Source organism: Festucalex cinctus, chromosome 6 (genome assembly GCF_051991245.1).
Source record: "Festucalex cinctus isolate MCC-2025b chromosome 6, RoL_Fcin_1.0, whole genome shotgun sequence".
In the NCBI taxonomy this organism is placed as follows: Eukaryota; Metazoa; Chordata; class Actinopteri; order Syngnathiformes; family Syngnathidae; genus Festucalex; species Festucalex cinctus.
Genome location: NC_135416.1, coordinates 21,325,818 through 21,349,340, shown reverse-complemented (window position 1 = coordinate 21,349,340; position 23,523 = coordinate 21,325,818). Strand labels below are relative to the sequence as shown.

At 39.6% G+C, this 23,523-nt stretch overlaps 2 protein-coding genes across 8 annotated transcripts; both read left to right on the top strand.

The window, feature by feature from the left end:
* The first annotated feature begins 1,940 nt into the window (after window positions 1–1,940).
* Window positions 1,941–11,318, top strand: slc25a23a (solute carrier family 25 member 23a). 5 transcript variants are annotated; one of them, XR_013284059.1, is made up of 12 exons: window positions 1,942–2,397; window positions 3,100–3,316; window positions 4,321–4,444; window positions 4,536–4,623; window positions 4,790–4,901; window positions 6,650–6,808; window positions 6,926–7,078; window positions 8,526–8,639; window positions 8,737–8,904; window positions 8,990–9,137; window positions 10,364–10,772; window positions 10,926–11,318. XR_013284059.1 is itself a non-coding variant. In XM_077525207.1 (12 exons), exons 2-12 carry the CDS (start codon window positions 3,122–3,124, stop codon window positions 10,934–10,936), a joined length of 1,455 nt encoding a protein of 484 aa, XP_077381333.1. In that variant the 5' UTR covers window positions 1,942–2,397; window positions 3,100–3,121; the 3' UTR covers window positions 10,937–11,318. The 5 variants fall into 5 exon arrangements, 4 of the variants coding, with proteins under 4 accessions (XP_077381332.1, XP_077381333.1, XP_077381331.1 ...); XM_077525207.1 differs by having other exon boundaries at window positions 10,364–10,546; XM_077525206.1 differs by having other exon boundaries at window positions 1,941–2,382; window positions 10,364–11,317.
* A 699-nt stretch (window positions 11,319–12,017) lies between these two features.
* khsrp (KH-type splicing regulatory protein) lies at window positions 12,018–22,483 on the top strand. Of its 3 annotated transcripts, XM_077524851.1 has the most exons (19): window positions 12,970–13,090; window positions 13,164–13,316; window positions 14,853–14,955; window positions 15,038–15,091; window positions 15,177–15,213; window positions 15,314–15,378; window positions 15,478–15,549; window positions 15,630–15,687; window positions 16,515–16,665; window positions 17,456–17,554; window positions 17,653–17,754; window positions 18,029–18,131; window positions 18,261–18,385; window positions 18,617–18,907; window positions 18,973–19,082; window positions 19,170–19,258; window positions 21,094–21,294; window positions 21,407–21,591; window positions 21,724–22,483. In XM_077524851.1, exons 2-19 carry the CDS (start codon window positions 13,227–13,229, stop codon window positions 21,730–21,732), a joined length of 1,944 nt encoding a protein of 647 aa, XP_077380977.1. In that variant the 5' UTR covers window positions 12,970–13,090; window positions 13,164–13,226; the 3' UTR covers window positions 21,733–22,483. The 3 variants fall into 3 exon arrangements, with proteins under 3 accessions (XP_077380978.1, XP_077380977.1, XP_077380976.1); XM_077524852.1 differs by lacking the exons at window positions 12,970–13,090; window positions 13,164–13,316 and adding an exon at window positions 12,018–12,274; XM_077524850.1 differs by having other exon boundaries at window positions 12,997–13,316.
* The last annotated feature ends 1,040 nt before the right edge of the window (window positions 22,484–23,523 follow it).

The following is a 23,523-nucleotide window of genomic DNA, read 5'->3' as shown; positions in this document are numbered from 1 at the left end:
ATCGACCCTGCCCGACTCCTGAGCTCCTCTGGCTACCACGTACAGCTGTACCACTGATGTTGGTTTGTTTTGACTAATGGACTGCTCCCTCTATATTGTGGGCCAGTCTCATGGGATAAAAATGGACGGAAATAATTAAATAGCACCACATCGGCTCCGAAAGACACCGGCCTACCGGGTATCTGCCCTGTATGCCAGATAACCAGTCCAGCCCTCGGTACAGCAATGCCTTCTCTGCTGGCCAACACTACCAATTCACTATCTAAGTCCTAATATTTGTTCTTTTTTTAATAATCTTGGAGAATATTGAGAGTTTCTATAATTATGATGTGATTGTAGAAATATAGGTGGGAAATCCGATCTGAAGGCCCAGCTTGGCACATGACTTTGGTCTAAGGGTGACCAAAGTCATTGAAATCAAGACATTGTTTTCTATAATTTAAATAAATAAATAAATAAATAAATAAATAAATAACTACATTGATAAATACATTGATAAATACATTGATAAATACATTGATAAATACATTGATAAATACATTGATAAATAAATAAATAAATAAATAAATAAATAAATAAATAAATGCAATGGCATGTTTGAGCCAACTTTATGCTGAGGAGGTTTGGTCTGGATTAAGGTTGACGAATCATCTTTGCACAGGGAGCAAAAAGCAGCTGAGTCCTCCACACTCCAAACATGACCAAAGGGACAAAATAAATTGGCAGTTCACAGCTCTAAAAAGTTTAGATAGAATATGAAGGCATTTGATGTCATTTGAGACCACAAAGGCACACTACACACACCTGGTTTGTGTTAAATTGTGGTGCGCATGGATGAGTTCACGTCTCATGACCATGTGTTTTTATGTTGTTGTTTTTTTGTTTGTTTCTTGTAGCACTTACTGTTATGTCATGACTAGGGGTGTTAAAAAAAATCGATTCGGCGATATATCGCGATACTACATCGTGCGATTCTCGGAATCGATTCAATAATCGGCAGAATCGATTTTTTTTTTTACACACCTTGAGCATGGAAGAATGTTATATGAACGGAACATTAAGCCTTAATATTTTATTTTAATGCTGTTCAAACATGAAACAGATTACAACCTCTATAAGACTGAAATTTCAGATAAATAAATAATACATTTTCATATAAATCTTACACTCTACAAGCTTACTGATTAGTATTTTCTAAATTTGAATGAAAAAAATCGCAACAATCGACTTATAAATTCGTATCGGGATTAATCGGTATCGAATCGAATCGTGACCTGTGAATCGTGATACGAATCGAATCGTCAGGTACTAGGCAATTCACACCCCTAGTCATGACTATGTGTTTTTATGTTTTATTTTTTTCGGCAGTTACTGTTGTAAGAGAAAAGGCAGGTTTATTCTTTATTCTGATTAATATATTTTTTATATTGCTATACTTTTTCTTTTCAATGAGGATATTGTTTATTTTAATGCTGGAGTTAAAGAAAGAAAGAAAAAAGACACCGTCTATAAGATTAAATGTCCAAATTAAGGAAACAAAATAAAATGCTGTTCATTTAACAATTAGCAGTGTTACGTTCCACGCTGGGGCGGCACGGTAGTCGAGTGGTTAGCACGTCCGCTTCCCAGTTCTGAGGTCTCCGGTTCGAGTCCAGGCTCGGACCTTCCTGGGTGGAGTTTGCATGTTCTCCCCGTGCCCGCGTGGGTCTTCTCCGGGTACTCCGGTCTCCTCCCACATTCCAAAGACATGCATGACAGGTTAATTGGGCGTTCCGAATTGTCCCTAGGTGTGCTTGTGAGTGTGGATGGTTGTTCGTCTCTGTGTGCCCTGCGATTGGCTGGCAACCAGTCCAGGGTGTCCCCTGCCTACTGCCCAGAGCCAGCTGAGATAGGCGCCAGCAGCCCCCGCGACCCTTGTGAGGAATAAGCGGTCAAGAAAATGGATGGATGGATGGACGTTCCACGCTTGGAGAATCATCAATACGTATGAGTGAGGGGGCACACAAGCCAAAGGAGGTAGGCTGTCTGTAGTAGCCGCGCCCCTGTATCCGGCTCTGAAAATCATTAAAACATACTCAACTGTAAAGAAACACAAATTGCTCCATATCACAGTAATGACGACAATCTGCAGGCTAAGGGGACACGAGCAAGGACATTTTTTTCGGACCCTCCTGAACGTCGAAGGGCGTCACCGTAGCTGGTTTGTCTCGCTTCCTGGTTCCCCAGTAGGAGGAGGCGCTCGCAAGTTTACGCGACACTTGCAGAGGTTGTTTTGGGCAACAAACACCTCCTTCGGACCATCATGTACCCAGAGATTTTGTGCGATCGAGTGGTGTCAAGTTTGTGGCCAGATCCTCTGTATCGTGCCATGGAAGTCAGGAGGTAAAGAGCGAACGAGTGAGTGCCCTCATTCAAATCGGATGCAGTTACACACACTTGAGAATTTTGGAGGCGTTATTGGATAATCATAAATCCCTGTTAAAGGCCTATGTGATAGGCTACTTTGTTTTGTTTTGCTTTGTTTTGTTATGCTCTTTAAAAAACAGTTTTGTTGTCTGAATTGCAAGGATACATATAAACACATTCAACCAAGGTCAATGTGAATAATGTACATGTACATTACTCAATGTGCACTATCGAATCATCATCTAATAGCCAATCATGCTATAAATGGTTGTTTGCACTGTGCACACACATGGATTCTGTTTATTATTCAACTTAATTCCCCATTAATGAGATAAGTTACACATTCGACCAGCAGTAAAAAGTGCATACATAAGACATGTCTGTATTATATGATTTGTCTATTCTACATGTTATTTTCTTGCCTTATCTTTGCCACAGTAACTTGAGACTTGCTTGAAACTTGAAGGTTAAGATTTGAGACTTGCTTAGGACTTTCAACTTACTCCAACCTCTGCGTCAAGGGTTTAAAGCAGAACGCTTGAAGGTACCACCGGTACCAACACAGGGCTGCCACCAGTGACAAACCATTGTACCAAAAATGTACATGCCTTTTTTTCTGAGCATGTATAGTAAACCTTAAAAGATCAGGCTACAGTGATTAATTTGATCCAATACATTCTTGATTCCACCCAGCTGACCGGACAACACCACCGCCATGGCCCCTGCAAGGACTTGGCTCCTCTGGGCCCACTGCCAGGACATGACATCCTCTGGACCAGACCAGGAGAGGGAGAAGTTCTGGGCGGAGCTGTTTGAACAGTTGGATCTCAACAAAGATGGATTTATTGACATACATGAACTACGTAAAGGGCTGGCGGGTCGAGGGCTGTCCAGAGCTTCACTGGAGAAGGTAAGACTGCTCACCTGCACTCACCTGCATTTGTATATCATGCAGTACCATGTATGTATGAAGAGAAAAAAAATACTGATCAAAATATTGATTGAAATGATGGAGCTTTAATCACTTAGTTTTCTGTCTCAACCAATGAGTTTGCTATTATTTTGCTCTGCTGTTTGCTCTCAGTTAAAATGCGGTAGCGGCCCTAATGATGAAAGAGTTATATTACTTATAACTACAAATTATTAGAAAAAATACACAATCACCAATAATGATGAATAATTCTGTGAACATACTTCCTACTTAAAAAAAACCCAAAAAAAACAACTTGGGTTGCCTAACAGTCATTCAAGCCTTCCTTGTGCAACCAGGTGAAATAGGATATTCTGAATAGTTTACTCTGCCACTACAGATAGTATGTGTTGTGTTAATATTTGTTGAAGTGCGTTTTTGAAAACAAAACCTGAGTCATTTTTATTTATTTTTTTGGTCTTCTAAAATATTTTATTGTTTTTCATTTCAATGCAAATGTTCAATATTCTTGAGAATTGAAAGAGAATTCCTCTTAAAAAGGATGTGCTTGCCCAACAATATTGTGTACACTTTATCTGTCTCTGTCCTCCCCGTTTTCCTCAGTTTGTTTTGTCCAAAGCATATAGTTGGCTGGCTGTCACTTCCCCAGTGTGTGCATTTGTGTGCAACATGATGTCTATTTTGGTTGCATGGAGCAGGACTTCGTAAGATGAGAATGGCAAACTACCAGGGTGACAAACCACCTTTGTCTGCCAAGACTTCGCTGCCCTTGAAATTAATCATTTCTATAAATTAAATTAAATTAATTATTTGTTTTTGAACTAATGTTGTAATAACATTAATGGTAAGTTGGCAACTGACCTTTTGGAAGAGTTTGGCGCATAATTTTCTCCAGTGACTTTTTTTCCAAACTCAGTGAGTTAAGTTCCGCTGAAAGCTACCACTGATAGCAATTTATTTACCTAATTGTCTTGTGTTTTCAGATTGTAGAGGTGGGGGACACCAACGAGGACGGAGTGCTTGACCTTGAGGAGTTCACTCAATATCTTCGTACCCATGAAAAGCAGCTCAAACTCATGTTTCGCAGCCTGGACAAGAACAATGATGGTCTGTGGTGGCCCACAGAACACATTTGAATCACCACAATGGGCCCCATTGTTTTAAAATTCACATATGGCATGTCTCTTACTTTGTCCAGGTCAGATAGATGCAACGGAGATCCAGCAGTCTCTACGTGCTGTTGGTTTAGACATCAGTCTCAGGGCTGCCACTAGGATTTTACAAAGGTCTGTGGTCTATGTGTCACTACTGCAAAGTTAATCATATAGTCTGTTATGATCATATTGGCACTGTGCTGTTAAAGCACTGTTGTGTTTTTACTTTTCAATGCCATTTCCAAACCCTTATCTCACTCTTCAATCAAGCTTGTTTTTGTTTATGTGTGTCACCCAGTATAGACAAGGACGGGAACATGACCATTGACTGGATTGAGTGGCGGGACTACTTTCTGTTTAACCCTCTCACAAACATGGAGGAAGTGGCGCGCTACTGGAAACGTTCAATGGCAAGGCTACACGCATGAAAATACATCATAAAGAACAAAAATGCTTTTAAAGAGGAAGTCAACACCAAAAATTATTTACGATTGGCTGGCAACCAGTTCAGGGTGTACCCCGCCTACTCCCTGAAGCCAGCTGGGATTTGCTACAGCATTTCTGCAACCCTTGTGAGGAACTGTCCGAAAGGAAAAATATGAATAAACAAAGGAATACGTGGTTAAGACAATGAATGAATGAATGTTCTATTTGCCCCCACTAGTCTAAACAATATTGAGCTTGTGTTAAGCAGGAAAAGACATCCATTTTTATCCATCTCAGGGGGCCGCCATTTTGCCACTTGTTGACGATTGAAAATTATATCTCAGTTGCTCAGGGCTCAGTAATATGATGACATATTAAGGGCACGTATAAATATTTCATTTTTTTAGAGGGTGGGGGCAATATTCCAAGAGGAAAAAAAAACTCTCAAACTTGCGAGTTTAGAAAGTGATAAATTTGCGACTATAAAGTGGCAGATTTATGAAAAAAACCCAAAAAAAAAACCTCAGAAACTTAAAAGAAATACACGTAGCGTACTACATGAATGTTTGCGCCAATACTTTTCGGCCGGGTTTTCAAATAAGGACATAGCAGGGATTAACCATATATTGTTAAGCATTCGCTCTTTGAAACAATGGCCTCAGCCAGCGACAAAGACGCCTCGCTTTGCGAATGTCCACAGCCTGAGGTTTTGAGGTTAATTTGTTAAAATGTATATTTATGTACTTGTATATTATGTTTCCAGAATTATTATTTACACGTTCATGCATTTTGTTAATTTTTTTGTACAGGTATATAAATTGATGTGTCGAATTTGCTGCTCTCCGTCATTCACTTGTATTTACTGAAAGTATGCTAGCTTCTGATTGGTTAGTGCGAGTCAGCTGATAGGGGATCAGGAAGTGTTGTCGCTCTAGCTGCCGTCTATGACGAGTAAAGTTGAAATTAAGAATTAATACATCTCCATTCCGACTTTTCATTTTAAACACTCCCAATAACCACCAACAAACTTAAAATGATTAGACTATAGCTAGACAAAAAAAAAATAAAAAATTGCAAATGTGCGACTTTATAAAGTGACAAATTTGCATGTTTTTATTCTCGGAATATTGCCACCGCCCTCGAAAAAAAATATTTATACGTAATCCCGGGTTATACACCGTAAAACGGTAAACAACCATTCACGGCTTAGCGCCAGAAAAAAGGTGAGCCGTGATTGGTCGTTACCTGACCCCTTAGCAACTGTGATGACATTTTCAGTTGACAGCAAGTGGCAAAATCTCCACTCCCTGAGATGGATACAATTTCTAGATGGACAAAAAGTTTCCAGATCAAGTAACAGCCAATCACGGCTCACCTGTTTTCTGGAGCTGAGCCGTGATTGGTTGTTATAGCTGAGCCCTGACCAACTGTGATGTCTTTTTCAGTCGCCACAAGTGGCAAAATGGCCGCCCCCTGAGATGGATAAAAACGGGTGGATTTTGCTGTTAAACTCAAACGCATATTACCACAATCAAAATACCGTGTTTAGACTAGTGGGGATACATAGAACATATTGTTGAAAACATTTTTGGGTTGACTTCCCCACTAATGATGGCTTTGAAAGCATCCAATGCAACATACATAAAAAAAAACATAAAAAAAATGAAATTGTTCTTCACGCTGTTTCAAAACCAAAAAAATCAAAAAATATAAAAATCTCTGCCTTCCTTAGATGTTGGATTTAGGCGAGCAGCTGACAGTTCCAGATGAATTTTCAGAAGAGGAGAAAAAATCTGGCTATGTGTGGCGGCAACTAATGGCAGGAGCCTTAGCTGGATGCGTATCACGGAGCGGGACTGCTCCCTTAGATCGTCTCAAAGTCTTCCGGCAGGTCAATCAGTAGCATATGTGATCACAACCAAATCACCATTAAAGGACCACTCTTATTTACTGTTCATTGTCAGCAAGTGGCACACATGGAAACATCTTCGTTGTCATGCTTTGGCAGGTTCATGGTTCCTCTCTGTTTGGTCGGAATGTGCTGGGTGGTTTTCAATACATGGTCAAGGAGGGAGGAGTGCAGTCCTTTTGGAGAGGCAATGGAATCAATGTTCTTAAAATTGCCCCTGAGACTGCAATCAAATTTACAGCTTATGAGAAGGTAAATAACATTTTATTCCTTTCCCTTTTTATTTTCATTGTCAGTGAACTTTTTACCACAAACGTATGAGACCAATTTTGTATGTTTTAGTTAGTCAGTTTGCTAGAAGGATTACATAAACGGATGTATCCACTAACATTTTAAGTAAATTCTCTAACAATCAGAAAATAGCCTTGTAAATAAAATGGTGTAAAAAAAAATAAATATATATTCTCTTTTGCGACATTTGGGTGTTTTCGCCAGACTTCAAATCTTACAGCGCCATCATGCTCAGTGTACTGGCTGCCATGATTTGTTGCGCTTGTACAGTGGTGCCCAAACTACGGTCCAAGGGCCAATTGTGGCCCGCCATGTGTTTTTCAGTGGCCCGCGGCATATACTAAATTTACATTTGACGTGGTCCACGAGGCTTGATTTAAAACAGAAAAACATTGAGGTGGTTAGTTAGAAGAGAGGGTGCAGCAAAAAATACGTGCAACTATCAATAATAGATTGGTTTATGTACTTTACGTCTTTTCTAGATATGCAAAGATACAAATAAACTATTTCCAACTAAAGTAACATAATTTCTCTTCAAAACAATGGTGAGTAAAGATAATTCAATTTCAGAAACAAGTTTGTTTCTTCCATTTTATGCTATCATATTAATGATCTACAAGTACTGGTAACTGTTTTAACTCATTTGCTCCCAAGAACGTATAAATATGTTCTATTTTAAATGTTTTCAATGTCCCAAAGATGTATTTATACGTTTTTGTTGTTGTTGTTTTTTTATGCTAGAGCACACCGAAGGCTTTGCATGGTAGTTATTACACAAACGGCCAGCAGGTGGCAGCAGAGTATACGAGATCAACCAGGGCAATGTTGAAAAACAGAAGAAGCGCTGTTCCTCAGAATTTTAAATAGATTTGTGAATAATGATGAAACTTACCTATATTCTAATGCTTATTGCTGTAAAACAGAACCAGATAGAAATATACTTTTTTTGTTATAAAAATAACAAGAACATGAACAATTTATAATTACTGATTTTAGTGTGCCCTGCGATTGGCTGGCAACCAGTCCAGGGTGTCGCCTGCCTACTGCCCAGAGCCAGCTGAGATAGGCGCCAGCACCCCCCGTGACCCTTGTGAGGAATAAGTGGTCAAGAAAATGGATGGATGGATGATTTTAGTGTGTTTAATCAATTCAAAGTTTAAGAATTTTAAAGCGGCCGTTGCATCCTTCAAGTTTTATGTATGCAGCCCTGAAACGAAGACGTTTGGACAACGCTGCATTAGTACAAAATTGTCACAGTACAAAATTGTCACTGTCTGTAATGTTTGATGGACTCCTTGAGCATTACATCTTCAGCCAAAGAGCTACATTCCATACTATATGTAGAAGTCATTGTATCAACTGTGCTCCTCTTTTAAAATGTTGGCTTACTACCTTAATTTTGTTCTAGATCAAACATATAATGTATGGCAAAAAGGATACAAAAACTCTGAGGGTTCATGAGAGATTTCTTGCTGGCTCGTTGGCTGGTGCGACTGCTCAGACAGCCATCTACCCACTGGAGGTGATTTCAAGTCATAACATATATCCTCAAGACAATGCGTACAGTAATTGTCTATACATTCTCTTTCTTGGCTTCCATCACTTGTTTTCTTTGACAGGTGCTGAAAACCCGGCTCACGCTTAGAAAAACAGGCCAGTTCTCAGGAATGTCTGACTGTGCCAAACAGATCCTGCAAAGGGAAGGAGCTGCAGCATTCTACAAGGGTTATGTGCCTAACATGTTGAGTATTGTGCCTTACGCCGGCATTGACCTGGCAGTCTATGAGGTCAGGTGGACGTGATGGTAGCATGTACTTAGTTTACTGTATGTATGTCTTGTTTATTTCTTCCAACTTGGTATCTATTCTTCAGACGCTAAAGTTTGCATGGCTAAGTAGGAACAGAGGAGTGGCGGACCCAGGGGTCATGGTCCTGGTTGGCTGTGGTGCAATCTCCGGCACCTGTGGGCAGTTGGCGAGTTACCCTCTTGCAGTGATCCGCACAAGAATGCAAGCTCAAGGTTTGGTTTGATCATTTATTTTATTCATTTGTAGAAAAAGCTAAACAGAATGTATAATATATAGTTATAATAATATATATTTATTAAATTATGTTGGCAAAAAACTTGAAGTTGGAGTGTAGCTTGTGCACTGTGCAGTCGGACGATCATTTATTTTTTGGTACAAAACTAGAAAATGTTTACACATTTAAAACACTATAACACTATAATTATGTAAGTTCCTTTTGGACCAAACAGAATTTACAATAATTTACAGTATCTTTGTAATAATATATATTTATTTATTTATGTTGGCAAAAACTTAAAGTTGGAGTGCAGCATGTGCACTGTGCAGTCGGACGATCATTTATTTTTTGGTACAAAACTAGAAAATGTTTACACATTTAAAACACTATAACACTATAATTATGTAAGTTCCTTTTGGACCAAACAGAATTTACAATAATATACAGTATCTTTGTAATAATATATATTTATTTATTTATATTGGCAAAAACTTAAAGTTGGAGTGCAGCATGTGCACTGTGCAAGAGGACGATCTTTTTTTTTTTTTTGTACAAAACAAGAATGTTTAAACATAAAAACAAATAAAAAAAATATTAAGACAAAATTCTTTGAAACACTATAATTATACAAGTTTTTTGGATGAAACAACATTTATTAAATTCGTTATTTTAAATTAAAAAAAAGGTGCAAATAAATAATAAACAACTAAAAAATTACAAAAATTACAAATTCAAATTAAAAATGAATTATTAATGTTTTTTATACAATTGTGCTGATTTTGTAATTGTGGAGTGTAATAATTTAAATTGTTATTGAATTTCGATTAATTGCACAGCCCTACATACTGTTGTAATGTATTCTGTAAAAATGTTCCATTACTGTTACCAAAATAAAATGCAGTGGCAGCGTTTGTTTACAGACACGTCATCTCAACTAGAATGGTTGCTGCAAGAATGCAATACAGAAATGGTACATGGGTAAATTATGCAGCTACCATTTGGATAAAAAAATAATAATAATTGAGGTCACAGACATTTTAGGTATTCCATTCTCCAGCTCCAAAATTGTATGTTTGTAGCTTCTTGCTAATGTGACTGGAAACATAACTCTGACCATTAACGTTATTATGTTGCATACATTCTGCTCCAACGGAGCACACAAAACATCATTTGCTAAGTGAGGTTTTTGATTGAGTTTTTTTCTCTCGCTCTCTCCTTTAGCGTCAGTGAAAGGATCCACTAAGCCATCAATGTCGGCTTTAATTCATACCATTTTGACACAAGAGGGTGTGGCCGGCCTGTATCGAGGGATTTCCCCCAATTTGCTGAAAGTCATCCCTGCTGTCAGCGTGTCCTACGTTGCATACGAGTACACGAGGATAGCCCTTGGAGTGGATGTGGAGGGTAGGCGGGGAGGGAAAGGGAAGGTTTAAAAAATATTTGGATGGTTTGACGTGACTTCCACCTGTAAGCAAATATGGATCAGTTAAGCCTGCATGAAGACGTGGACTTTGAGGTGGATGGATTCACAGTCCTGTCAAGTCTTTATGGGCGAATAACAAAAGTGATAGCAAGGCCGTGACTTTGGATGACCTCACATGACTTAGAAGATGCTGTGAAAATTTTTTGTGTGAGTTGACCTGCATGTACTGGCATCTTCATTCGTATTTACAAACGACGTCTTGCATGAACTTACCTGAGAAGCAGCAGGTGGACGTCAAAGGGATCCTGTGTTTTCCAAATAACTGCAAGAGGATTTCTCAGCCTTTTTTTCTCCTCACAGGTGTACTGTAGAGAAGACAGACGACTGTCAACAGCATTGTTCCAGTGTCCGAAGGTCATCCTAAACGTGTTTTACAGTTTGTGGACTGAAATGTCTCAAACAAAATGAAGGAAACACTGAAGCACAGAAGAGCTCATAATAAAAATGGCTATCAGCAAAACAGTTGTGACTCAAATAGTAAATGTAGAATAAGATCCTGTTGAATTGTGGTGTTGACTTACAGTACACCTTCGATTTTAAAATACAAAGATGAAAATTAACTTATTATATTTAATGGACTTTTATACGTATATATTTTCAATGAATACCTTCTGTACTTATATTTGTTTCAATGGTGCATTTCTAATAAATGCAGATGTTGGATTTTAGTCTTTATAATGTACTGTATAATGTTGTATTGCCCCTCTTACTGGTTGATTTTATATAAAAAGGATTACCATGAAGTTCTCTTCTACCGACAGCGGCAGTCTGAATAAATCTGCATAGTTTTGCGCTAACCCACTACTGAAATCAGATTTATATTACACATTTGTATGAAAACATCTCTAGGCCTAAATATAGAATCAATTGAAGTATATAATTCTTTACCCATCCATCCTGTCTCTGAGGTCTACAAACAATTCCTTTTACTTCGTGTTTTGTTTGTACACTGCAGTCTACTGTGAGACCTGATATAACGTCTGGCTTTTACAAATGTGTTTATAGGTTTGTTCTCAAGCTATTTTTAGTTGATAGTAGTAATAGTTAGTAGATAGTTGATATTGCATAAAAATAACAGACGGACGTGGGGGCAGACCAGTGGCAATAGTATTGATTTGTGAAGCAACCAAGCACATGGTATTTTAGATTTATAGTCCTTGTCTGCACATAGCAGATTATTATTATTATTATTATTATTATTATTATTATTATTATTATTATTATTATTATTATTATTATTATTAATATTATTATTATTGTCAAACAGAATATCCTGCCCCCTCCGTCTAGAATAAATAAATAAATAAATAAATAAATAAATAAATAAATAAATAAATAACTCCTGACGACAAAGCACAAGGACAGCGACATACATACGGAAATGTTCACGCCATACCGCCGGGAGCACAATTTCAGTCTCAAAGTTCTCCCAACTGCTGGCAGTGCGTCCTGGTCTGAACCAATACCAGGCGGGTAAATGTGGCATGTTGCCAATACCCAAACTGAAGCGACAACTTCGACAAGTGATCTCATTCACAGATTGGATGCAATTTCCGAGTTCCTTCACAAGATGGAAAACAACGTGGAGGAGTTGACGTCTCGCCTTGAAGAAATGACCACAAATTTGGTTAATTGATGACCGTTGAGAGGTTCAGGATGAGATTTATTTATGCTGATTGAAAATAATGTAGGCGTAGCCCGTAAATAGAGTTAGAATAGGGGCGTTTACAACCAACGACTTAGGCCTATTAATCGACAGAGGCCTTTCTGCCACGCATCTGAACGATAGTCGTTTACATCGCAAAAGAATTGCACCATTTCTGGTGGTGGGGCATGCCTCCAACTTGGAGCCTAAATAGCTGGTTTTTCCATACCATCTTAGGCTGGTCTGTCCTAAACAATTGTTTCAATTGCCCACTGAAAGAAACTACCTGGATGAATGAGAATATCCACAAGCACAATAGTGTCATTGTTATAGCTATATGTTACCATGGTGGCCAGAAATTAGCGTGCCCCCTCACCCCCAAATGCGAAAGTGCATCGAATCCAGTCCACTTAAATCGTCACAAAAGTATTGTTTTTCTTTATAAATATGCTTTTGTTAGCTATGGCAGCTAGTGACAGACAGAATTTAAGTGAATTGTAACAATATTAGTTCAGTAATCTTACTTATTGTGACATTTATGTTTTGGTGGTGTGCCCTATATATATATATATATATATATATATATATATATATATATATATTTTTTTATTTTTTTTTATTTTGGAACTGTCACGGATGTCTTGGGACTTGGCGATGGGAGGTGATGTTTGTTCTACTCCAGACCAGGAGGTGACGCAGTTTTGAGCCGTTAACATTAGATCTCTAAACAGAGGAAAAGGGATGAGAAAGGCCGGATCGGGGAGGGCCAAGGGTAACGCACATTGATTGGTTATTTTAAGCAGGGAACTTTGCCGGCGTGGTAAGCGATCTGCCTCACATTGGCGTTCTTGTTTCGCCTTAACACAATATTTGGCCTTCCCGCTTCTGCGCAGCCCGACCCGGCTAAAGCCACACGGCCTGCCCCCCGTGTGTCATTTCTCCTGCTTGTGATCGCCATGTCCGAATTGGGCTCTTTGCCGACTAACGGCGTCGGCACCGGAGCGAAAAAAGATGCTTTTGCGGACGCTATGGAAAGAGCCAGACAGGTAAACCGTAGTAATGGCACACTGAAGAGTGCGGATGTCGAGCCATTTAGCTTCGGCAGTTGCAGCTAGCTCGATTATCCTTATCTTTAGCTTCATTGGACTAGCTAGCTTGTAGCGGTTAGCTACCGGCAAGTGAATCTCGCTGGACGGCATCAATTGTGACCCGAGTTGAGTCGAGATTGCTATTTTGACTGTTGTCTTTTGATTAGATCCGTTGTGAACTCGAGAATCCCAACATCGCCGCTTTATCATTTCATGTTTAATCACGACCACGTAGAATATCCGTTCAATTTGGTCATTTTGGCTAAAAAGACTAAAAATGAAGTGCTAACGGTCACGATCGTGTCATTGCTATTTACGAATGGAATGTGACAATTAACTATACATTTACACAGGTGAATTCAAAATAACCTCTGACTGCAATGTCTAGTATATAATTTATTTGTTTGTTGTCAGATTCTGTCTCAAAACCTAGAGGGTTTTCTTGATTTTCAAGTTATGGACCAACCGAATTTAGCAAAGAAAAGAAAATGTAAATCGGACGGAATTAGGTTGCACATTTTTGTCTGCAATAAATTTAAAAATCAAGTCATGGTTAGGTCAAATAATAATTCCGGTAAATTCTAACATCTAGCAATGGATACCATTTTGGAGCCAGTCCTTGCAACCACAGTACAGGTGTTCTACTATACATAATATTTCCCAAATGAGGCACTGAATATTTGCATTGTAGGTCATTGTATTCTTAGGGCATTGAATCAGCTGTAAATGGACCGTTCAGGTTGTCTTAGAAGACACTAGAGTTTATCCATTTTCTGTCTCGCTTATCCTCATTAAGGGTCATGGGCATGCATGCAGGAGTCTATCCCAGCTGACCGCGGCTGAGAGGCAAGGTACACCCTAGACATGCAAGCCAATCGAAGGGCACATATAGACAAACAGACAAGCAAATATTCATCCATTCACATCTAAGGGTAATTTAGAGTCTTACAATTAACCAAACATGCATCTTTTTGGAGTGTGGGAGGAAATTGGAATACCCAGCTAAAATGAATGCATGATGCATAGGTAGGTCATACACATTCATCACAGGAAGGTTGGATTTACAAACTCATGACTTAGGAACTGTTAGGCTGCCACTGTTGATAACCATTCACCAACCAAGCTACCCTTACGGGACTTTATTCTGCGACATATTGCTTTGCAAGAGATGTTCTGTTTACTGCCTTTGAGCATGAACTGATGAAGCCTGCTCAAATGAAAAGACATCTTCTTACTAGACAACCTGAACAGTCTCGTTCCGATTGATTCAATGGCCAAATGACTTGACTCAGCAATACGATTTGATGGAGTAACATTCAACCTGCTCTAAAGCTTTACTTTTCTGTAAAAAATGCTATATTTATATTGCCTAAAAACCAAATGTCCTAAGTTAGTATGCATTCTTCCACTCATATTAATGCAGATCGTTTGTTTTTTATAGTGTACAAAATATATCATCCCTTTGAATGTTCAAGTGAGTATTTCCATTTTTAGATTGCTGCGAAAATTAGTGGTGAGAGCGGTCACATGGCAAGCAACAATGGAGGAGCTGAGGGTTTTCCATTTGCCGCACAGAAACGATCCCTCGAAGAAGCAGGTTGGCAATCAGCTCAAATTGCCTTTTTTTTGTGTCTGAAACTGCTATAATTGTCATAGGCTTACCATTTCCTTTTATTTAGATGAACCAGATGCCAAGAAGGTAGCATCACAGAATGAAAGAGATTCTTCATTGTGTACGTTGACTATGCACATTAATTCATCACAACTGCTGGATCCTCTCACTTTCCAGCCACTCAAATATTTCTCCTTCTCTTGCAGCCATTGGGGCTCAACTGGCTGCCTTGGCTCAGCAGAGGTATGAGTTTATTTTTGATATTTGTGTTTTTAATTCTTCTGCAGCTCAGTGACATAACGTGTTCTGGAGCCTATATAATTTCCTGTATTTCTGCTTACAGTGCCAGGCCCTCCACGATGACAATAACAGAGGAGTGCAGAGTGCCTGATAGCATGGTTGGTCTCAGTAAGTGTATCCATATCTCTCGAGCCCTATAAAAGAAATTACCGCTCTGCTGTCCTACAAATGTTGAAACCAAAATCGCAATTGTCTCCTCTCCTTTAGTCATCGGCAGAGGCGGTGAACACATAAACAAAATTCAACGGGAGTCTGGCTGCAAGGTCCAGATTGCACACGGTGAGCATCCAAATTAACAATCGCCAACTTTGTGGACTTTTCTCATATTTTTGTTCAAATGTGTTACTGTATTGTTTCAGACAGCGCTGGTCTTTCGGAAAGAAGCGTTTCTTTAACAGGGGCACCTGATGCCATACAGTAAGTTCGGCTTCATATTTATTTATTTTTTTTCCTACCCAGATGTCAAGCCATTCTATTCAAACCTTGAGTTTAAGTTAGAATAACATAATTCAAACTCTCCATTAGGTTTCATGATCAGGATTTTTGGGGCAAATTAGCAAGTTTAAAAAAAAAAAAAAAACTATACCGATTCAATCACAAGATGGAGCAATGTGTATTTAAATAACTAATTTACTGTTGTGTTGTACTGTTTATAGTTTTTTCTATTAACAAATAATAAGCAGAACTTGATTTTTAGTAACAATGTAGATGCTTTCAACATAATAAGCTGGAACCTTTTTGAAATATATTAATGAAGAATTTGTGGATTTATGAGTCCCGGTAAATCCTGCATCACAGTAGGATGGTGACACGGTTTACCTGTGTAGTGCTTTTAAGGTGAACAGGCACTGGCTTGGTATCCATCCATCCATTCATCCATTCATTTTCTGAACCGCTTAGGGTGCTGGAGCCTATCAGCTGACTATGGGCAGTAGGCAGGGTATCCCCTGGACTGGTCACCAGCCAATCGCAGGGCACACAGAGACAAACATCCATCCACACCCACAAGCACACCTAGAGACAATGCGGAGCGCCCAATTAACCTGCCATGCATGTCTTTGGAATGTAGGATGAGACCGGAGTACCCGTAGAAGACCCACGCAGGCACGGGGAGAACATGCAAACTTATTAGCACAATTTAAATTCCTTTTGCGAAAACGGGTTATTTTGTCTGTGCATGAAGCCTTTCGAAAAGTACTTACCTTTTTTTACCAGGTCACAAATGTACCTTTTATTTGTTTCAGGAGAGCAAAGGCGCTCATAGATGAAATTGTATCAAGGGGACATGATTCGCCGAACGGCGGACAGACACGTTCCATGCAGGAGATGGTCATCCCTGCAGGCAAGGCTGGCCTTATTATAGGCAAAGGAGGAGAGACCATTAAGCAGCTACAGGTTTGTTAAATGGGTCAGAAAACACTCATCTCATTTGAAGAAGTGTGGCGAGTGTGAAAATTCATGATTATGAACATTAAATGGAGCCTCTCACGGCCAACATTATGATATTGAATATCATTGTTTGGTCAATATATTGTTTTTTCACAAATTGCAAATATGGCTCAGTCTCCATATGATTCTGTTATTAGTTATGGTGCAAGTAGGCACTTTTTTTTTTTTTTTTTTTTTTTTTTTAATTAAAACATGCACCCATCACTTCATACTTAAAATAAATCCTTCATCACAAAAATATTCAGGATAAAAAGTATTGATTACTCTCGTACAACACCATTGAGAATCCCTTGGAATTTAGGCCTGTACAAGGTTATTGGTGGATATTTTTAACTGACTCTTGTCAACCAATTGGAGGGGTTCCCCAGTCGCACACAAAACCAATTGGTTGTGGTGACATGAAAAAGAATAGTTGGATTATTTTGCTCTAATTTGAAGGCTTTTCAAACCAGATTTTCCAAACTTAATGGAAAAAAAATATTCTGCAGAAAGTAGGGATACATCGAAATGGAACATTTTTGGTTGAAACCAAACATGAGAAACACTTGGCCGAAAATCGAAATGCTGAAAAAGAATTGCCAATTTTTACTATTACTGCATTTATTATAATTAATTAATATTATAATATCAGAACTTTACATCTTTTGGTTAATTTGCAAATTGTATGATATTAGGGCATTTCAAATTCTGAGGTTATTCAACTATGCATCCCTAACATTATTTTATAACTTTGAAGGAACGTGCTGGAGTTAAAATGATCCTTATTCAAGATGGAACCCAGCCGCCAAATGTAGATAAACCACTGCGCATCATTGGAGACCCATTCAAAGTGCAGGTACTGCTATACTTGAAAATGTGATGAGATCATAGAAACATGCTTTCAGTTCATTGAATTTTTGCATTCCATTTATTTGGTTGTCTGTTGTTTTTCAGCAAGCTAAGGAGATGGTTAATGAGATTCTACGAGATCGGCATCACGCTGATTTTGCTGAAGTGAATGAATATGGCTCAAGAATGGGGGGTAGTGGCATTGACGTAAGTGCGCTTGGCTTGAAAATTGGATAAAGTGTTTGAAAGTGAACTGAGACGCAACAAATAGTTTTAGCTTGTTAGATACAGAGCATCTGTTCCTCACTGTCTTTCTCTGACTACCATATGTTTATTTTACTGTGACGTTGTAAAATAGTTTTGAGTCAGGATACAGTACATGTTTGAATTATTTGTAGCTGAAGCACGAAAAACTCAAATTGAAATGAGCTTGAATGCAACCATGTAAGTCATTTTGGAAACATGTATGGGATTTTTACAGATAGCAGTTCCTCGCCATGCGGTGGGGGTCGTAATTGGAAGAAGTGGCGAGATGATCAAGAAGATCCAGATTGATGCTGGAGTGAAGATACAATTTAAACCAGGTGAGTGCTTTTGCGAATGTGCCTTGCATGTATTCATGCAGGTTTTGCCTCGGATAAGCGGTTCAGATGATGGATGGATGTTTAAATACACATCCAGCACTTTACAAATTTCATACATTGACCTTTCAGATGATGGCACCGGTCCTGAAAAAATAGCTCACATTACGGGTCCTCCCGACCAGTGTCAACATGCCGCCTCAATCATCACAGACCTGCTCCAGAGTATCCGTACCAGAGATGACGGCGGTCAAGGGGTAAGTATGCCTCCCAAATTTGTTAAAAATGAAAAACATTTTCACACAGTATAGCAAACACACCTGTAAGTACTTAATAAATTACCTGCTAATTTGCAGTTTCCACTTGGCTCCTTTCTGCCTTGACGCTACAGCCACTCTTCTCTCAAGTGTACTTTACAACTTGAGCAGTTTTTCTTGCGTTTCATCTTTAGTAGTAGACATTTTGACTTGAGCATTTTTGTTCCTCAGGGTCCTCCTGGTGCCGGGATGCCACCTGGAGGACGGGGACGCGGTCGAGGCCAGGGGAACTGGGGTCCTCCCGGGGGAGAGATGACCTTCTCTGTTCCTGCTCACAAATGTGGACTTGTGATTGGCAGAGGAGGGGAAAATGTCAAAGCCATTAACCAACAAACGGGCGCATTTGTAGAGATGTTGCGTCAGCCGCTACCGGACGGGGACCCAAATTACAAAATGTTCACAATCAGAGGTTCCCCGCAACAGATAGACTATGCAAAGCAACTCATAGAAGAAAAGATTGAGGTAAGTTAAATTGATGGACTCACATTGAAGTGTGTACTGATAAATGAAACTTGTTGTTTATTCAGGGCCCGTTATGTCCTGTGGGTGGCGGTCCCGGTCCAGGAGGCCCCGATGGTTCCATGAACCCGTATAACCCCAACCCTTATAACGCTGGACCTCCTGGTGGTGCACCGCAGTATGTAAACCCTTGAGTTTTCACTTTTAGCCCTGGACTAGACTATCTGGTGAACTAAAACATCCATCGGCTCTCATGTCATTTCAGTGGTGGTGCACCAGGTGGTCCACAGTACTGTGCTCAGAGTTGGGGGAACAACTACCAGCAGTGGCAGGCTCCAGGGCCACAAGACCCCAGTGAGTACTCAACATATTCTATTCATCAATGCTTGTATGTCAAAGTCCCCAAATAGCTGAACATCAAATATTTGACTGATCATCAGATTCAGATTGAAATTTTAGTTTGAAAATCTGGTGCATTTGCCTGGCCTGTGTCAATTCGCTTGTGATCTGTCTGGGAAAAAATTAAGATCACAAGCAAGGCAAAGGTGAATAAGCAAATGTGTTTGCAGCATTTTTCTTCTTCTTCTTCTTCTTCTTCTTCTTCTTCTTCTTCTTCTTCTTCTTCTTCTTCTTCTTCTTCTTCTTCTTCTTATTGTTATTGTTAATAACAATAACAATATTATTATTATTATTATTATTATTATTATTTTTTAAGGGCTAAAGGGGCAAATACGCAATGGAACACAAGAGCCTACAGTTTAAAAAAAAAGTTTTACAGACAAGGTTATTTTAGTTAACTAAAATTAACGAAACTAAAATTCAAAAAAACAATTTCGTTAATGAAATAAAATAAAAACGAAAACTGAAACTATAATTTATGTTTACAAAACTAACTAAGTATAGCAAAAATGTCCTTAGTTTTAGTCTTTGGTAATTAATTTAAACCATGAGCCTTTGGGGATGAGTTTAAATGTGATTTTTAAGTAGGTTTATTTTGAGATTAACCGGAAAAAGGACATTTGAAAGTGTCACACAGAAGTGATGCCATCTAGCAGCAGTTTAAAAACAAAAACAAAAAACTAATACCGAAACTAACTAAAACTAAGCATTTCTTAAATAACTAATAAAAACTAACAGAACCACCCTTAAAACTAATTACAACTATCCATCCATCCATCCATTTTCTTGACCGCTTATTCCTCACAAGGGTCGCGGGGGGTGCTGGCGCCTATCTCAGCTGGCTCTGGGCAGTAGGCGGGGGACACCCTGGACTGGTTGCCAGCCAATTGCAGGGCACACAGAGACAAACAACCATCCACACGCACAAGCACACCTAGGGACAATTGGGAGCGCCCAATTAACCTGCCATGCATGTCTTTGGAATGTGGGAGGAGACCGGAGTACCCGGAGAAGACCCACGCGGGCACGGGGAGAATATGCAAACTCCACCCAGGAAGGCCGGAGCCTGGATTCGAACCTGAGTCCTCAGAACTGGGAGGCGTACGTGCTAACCACTCGGCCACAGTGCCGCCTAATTAAAACTCAATTTAAAAAACAAAACTCAAAACTAAAATGAAAAATTCCAAAACTATAATAATCCTGATTAGAGACAATTTCAGCAGTCAAGTTCACATGGTGGGAGAATTAGCCCCGAATCTCCCCTCCTGACAATATATGGACACGCAGAAATCCAAAAGCTAATCTTAACAGATAATCCTGCCGTGTGTGGTGTGTTCAGACTGATCTCGGCCACTCGGAAGGTCATTTGGGCCACTCCGATCTCAAATCGGGGATATTTAACATGTTGGATTGTTTGAGCCCGGCTTTTCACCATGTGGGGTGTTGCCCCCAGGACAAACGAGCACACAGCTAGTTGATGGTGACGTGCAACCAATCAGAAAGCGAGGAAGACGGTGGGGAATCCAAAATCAAAACAGTCATGTAGCAACACAAAGTCAATGTCGCTTTTTTTTCTGCTAAAAACAAACCAGGAAGTATTGACTCTGGCCCTCCATGTTTGTCACATTTAATCTCGAGAGCTTTTGCAAGATTTCCCGTCTCACCAGGAAATGTTCATGTCAAAATATTTCTTTGTGTGAAATTGGTCTGTTGCGGGGAAAGAAAGAAAACAAAAAACAAAAACAAACCTTGCAGTGTACAGAATTGACACGTCTTATCCTTCCGGTCAGATAAGGCAGCAGCAGACCCAAATGCAGCATGGGCAGCCTATTATGCGCAGTACTACGGTCAGCAGCCAGGTGGCAGCATGCCAGCACAGACCCCAGCAGATCCTGGAGCTGCAGGGGACCAGAACCAAGCAACACAGACTGCTGGGGGTCAACCAGACTACACAAAGGCTTGGGAAGAATACTACAAGAAGATGGGCATGGGTAAATCTGCAGGAACCTTTATTAAAGTTAATTAGCATTTGGATGAAAATGCTATTTTGCCAAATGAAGTACAGTGTTGTAATCATGTGCATTTGTGCTATGAATTTTTCAGTCCAGCCCACAGGAGGGCCAGTGGCTGCTCCGGGAACTGCAGCGGCACCATCTGCAGGAGCAGCTCCCGGAGGGCAACCGGATTACAGTGCGGCATGGGCGGAGTATTACAGACAGCAAGCCGCCTACTATGGCCAGGGAGGACAGGCTCCTGGGCAAGCGGCTGCGCCACAGCAAGGACAGCAGGTACCCTATGTCACTCTTTAATGCTGAGAAAAAAAAATGGAAAGAATTGTAATCCCTTAAAATAGTGCTTGTTACAGCACTCCAGTACTGTCATCTCACATGAAATTGCATATCTATTACATCTCTTTCCAGGCACAGTGAAGAAGTTTTGTGTGGATGGATGGTTTTTGTTGGCTCTTGGGACTTCTGCTGTTTTGGGCTTCAACAATTCAAGTTCACGATTGCATCATCTCTTATTTCAAAATGTTCTTTTTAAACTTGATAGTTGACTGACTTGTTTTTTTCCCTCAAATGGAAGAAGGGGAAAAAAGTTTTGCTCATGCATTGAAACAACGCACTAATTAACTACCTTGGTAAGAATTTGTTTGCTCTTGACTTCATCCACACCTTGTAATAAGTCTTTGTTTTCAAAACTGTGTACTATAAATTAAGAGTATCTTTACTCCGGAAGCTCGACAGTTAATCACATTCAGGTTAATGAGTTTCACTTGACAGTTTGTTTTATTTTGAATTGATTAAAAAAAAAATCTCTTTTGGTACTTTTTAAACGTCATTTAAAACATATCTGTTAAAATTGCAGTTGTAATTTACCCTGCTTTTTTTTTTATATATATATATAAACACTTCACTGTATTTTTCTTTTTCTCAGAAGGGGATTGTGTGCGTCTGTATGCTATTCAACAGGAGAGTGTGCAGGTTTGCTGTAAAATGGCACTAGCTCATGTTGGCTGATTGTGTGTGGGTGTGTCTTCCCTCTGGTGACTTCTACTACTTAATTGGTGGATGATTTATTTATTTTTTTTCGTTCCAATAGGCTCTGTCATTGTTTTGTTATTTTTTTTACAGCTTGTTTTTAAATACTTAAAAATAAAACAATCAGATCGATAACATCTCCAGGTGAAGTCAAATGAGTTAATGACTTTGGCATACAGTATCTAGATAGTTATAAGATTAGATCGTTTGAACATCCTGCAGGAAATAACCGTGTGATTTCTCAACATTGTTGATTCTCGACTTTTGGGTCGAGGACAGCCCATTGCTTGTATTTGTATTTGTATTTTTTATTTTTTTTTCCCCACATGAGTACTAAGGTGTGCCAAGTTCCTACATGCAGTAGAACATACAATATTGGGCAAGTGTCAGCAAATGTTACTCACGTGCAGAGATGGGAAGTATCCATCCATCCGTTTTCTTGACTGCTTATTCCTCACAAGAGTCGCAGGGGGAGCTGGAGCCTATCCCAGCTGGCTATGGGCAGTAGCCGGGGTACCCACTGAACTGGTCGCCAGCCAATCGCAGGGCACACAGAGACAAACAACCATCCGCACTCACAAGCACACCTAGGGACAATTCGTAGCGCCCAATTAACCTGCCACGCATGTCTTTGGAATGTGGGAGGAGACCGGAGTGCCCGGAGAAGACCCACACAGGCATGGGGAGAACATGCAAACTCCACCCAGGAAGGCCGGAGCCTGGACTCGAGCTTGCGTCCTCAGTACTGAGAGGCGAACGTGCTAACTAGTCATCCACCGTGCCCCTTTATCAAACATTTTAATTTATTTTTATTTTTTTTAATTATTAGCTCAAGTAGACCTTTTTTTGTGACATATGAAGACATTATATGGTTTTTCACTTGTATAGCACTTTCCCACTTGTTAAGGCCCTCAACGTGCTTCACACTGACATCGCAGTCACTTGCTGATGGTGTAGCATCAGGAGCAATTCAGTATCTTGCTCAAGAACACTTCGACATAGTCAAGGGCGATTGATTGTGCCCCAACCTCTGGGTTGGGAGATGACCACTCTACCGCTGAGTCACGCTGTCCCTATGACATATATATGCAGAATGTTCATAAATTACAATTGATTCACATCCTTTTCTGTCCCGCTGTAGGTCTCATACTACAAAACGAAGCTTTTCCTTTTTTCTAC

Bases quoted from the DNA above. Each gene is read 5' to 3' on its own strand.
- slc25a23a (XM_077525206.1), top strand. From the start codon at position 3,122: ATGGCCCCTGCAAGGACTTGGCTCCTCTGGGCCCACTGCCAGGACATG. The intron at 6,809-6,925 runs GTCAATCAGTAG...ATGCTTTGGCAG, and splicing joins GTCTCAAAGTCTTCCGGCAG to GTTCATGGTTCCTCTCTGTT. The intron at 9,138-10,363 runs GTTTGGTTTGAT...TCTCTCCTTTAG, and splicing joins CACAAGAATGCAAGCTCAAG to CGTCAGTGAAAGGATCCACT.
- khsrp (XM_077524851.1), top strand. From the start codon at position 13,227: ATGTCCGAATTGGGCTCTTTGCCGACTAACGGCGTCGGCACCGGAGCG. The intron at 16,666-17,455 runs GTTTGTTAAATG...ATAACTTTGAAG, and splicing joins AGACCATTAAGCAGCTACAG to GAACGTGCTGGAGTTAAAAT. The intron at 18,908-18,972 runs GTAAGTTAAATT...TTGTTTATTCAG, and splicing joins TCATAGAAGAAAAGATTGAG to GGCCCGTTATGTCCTGTGGG.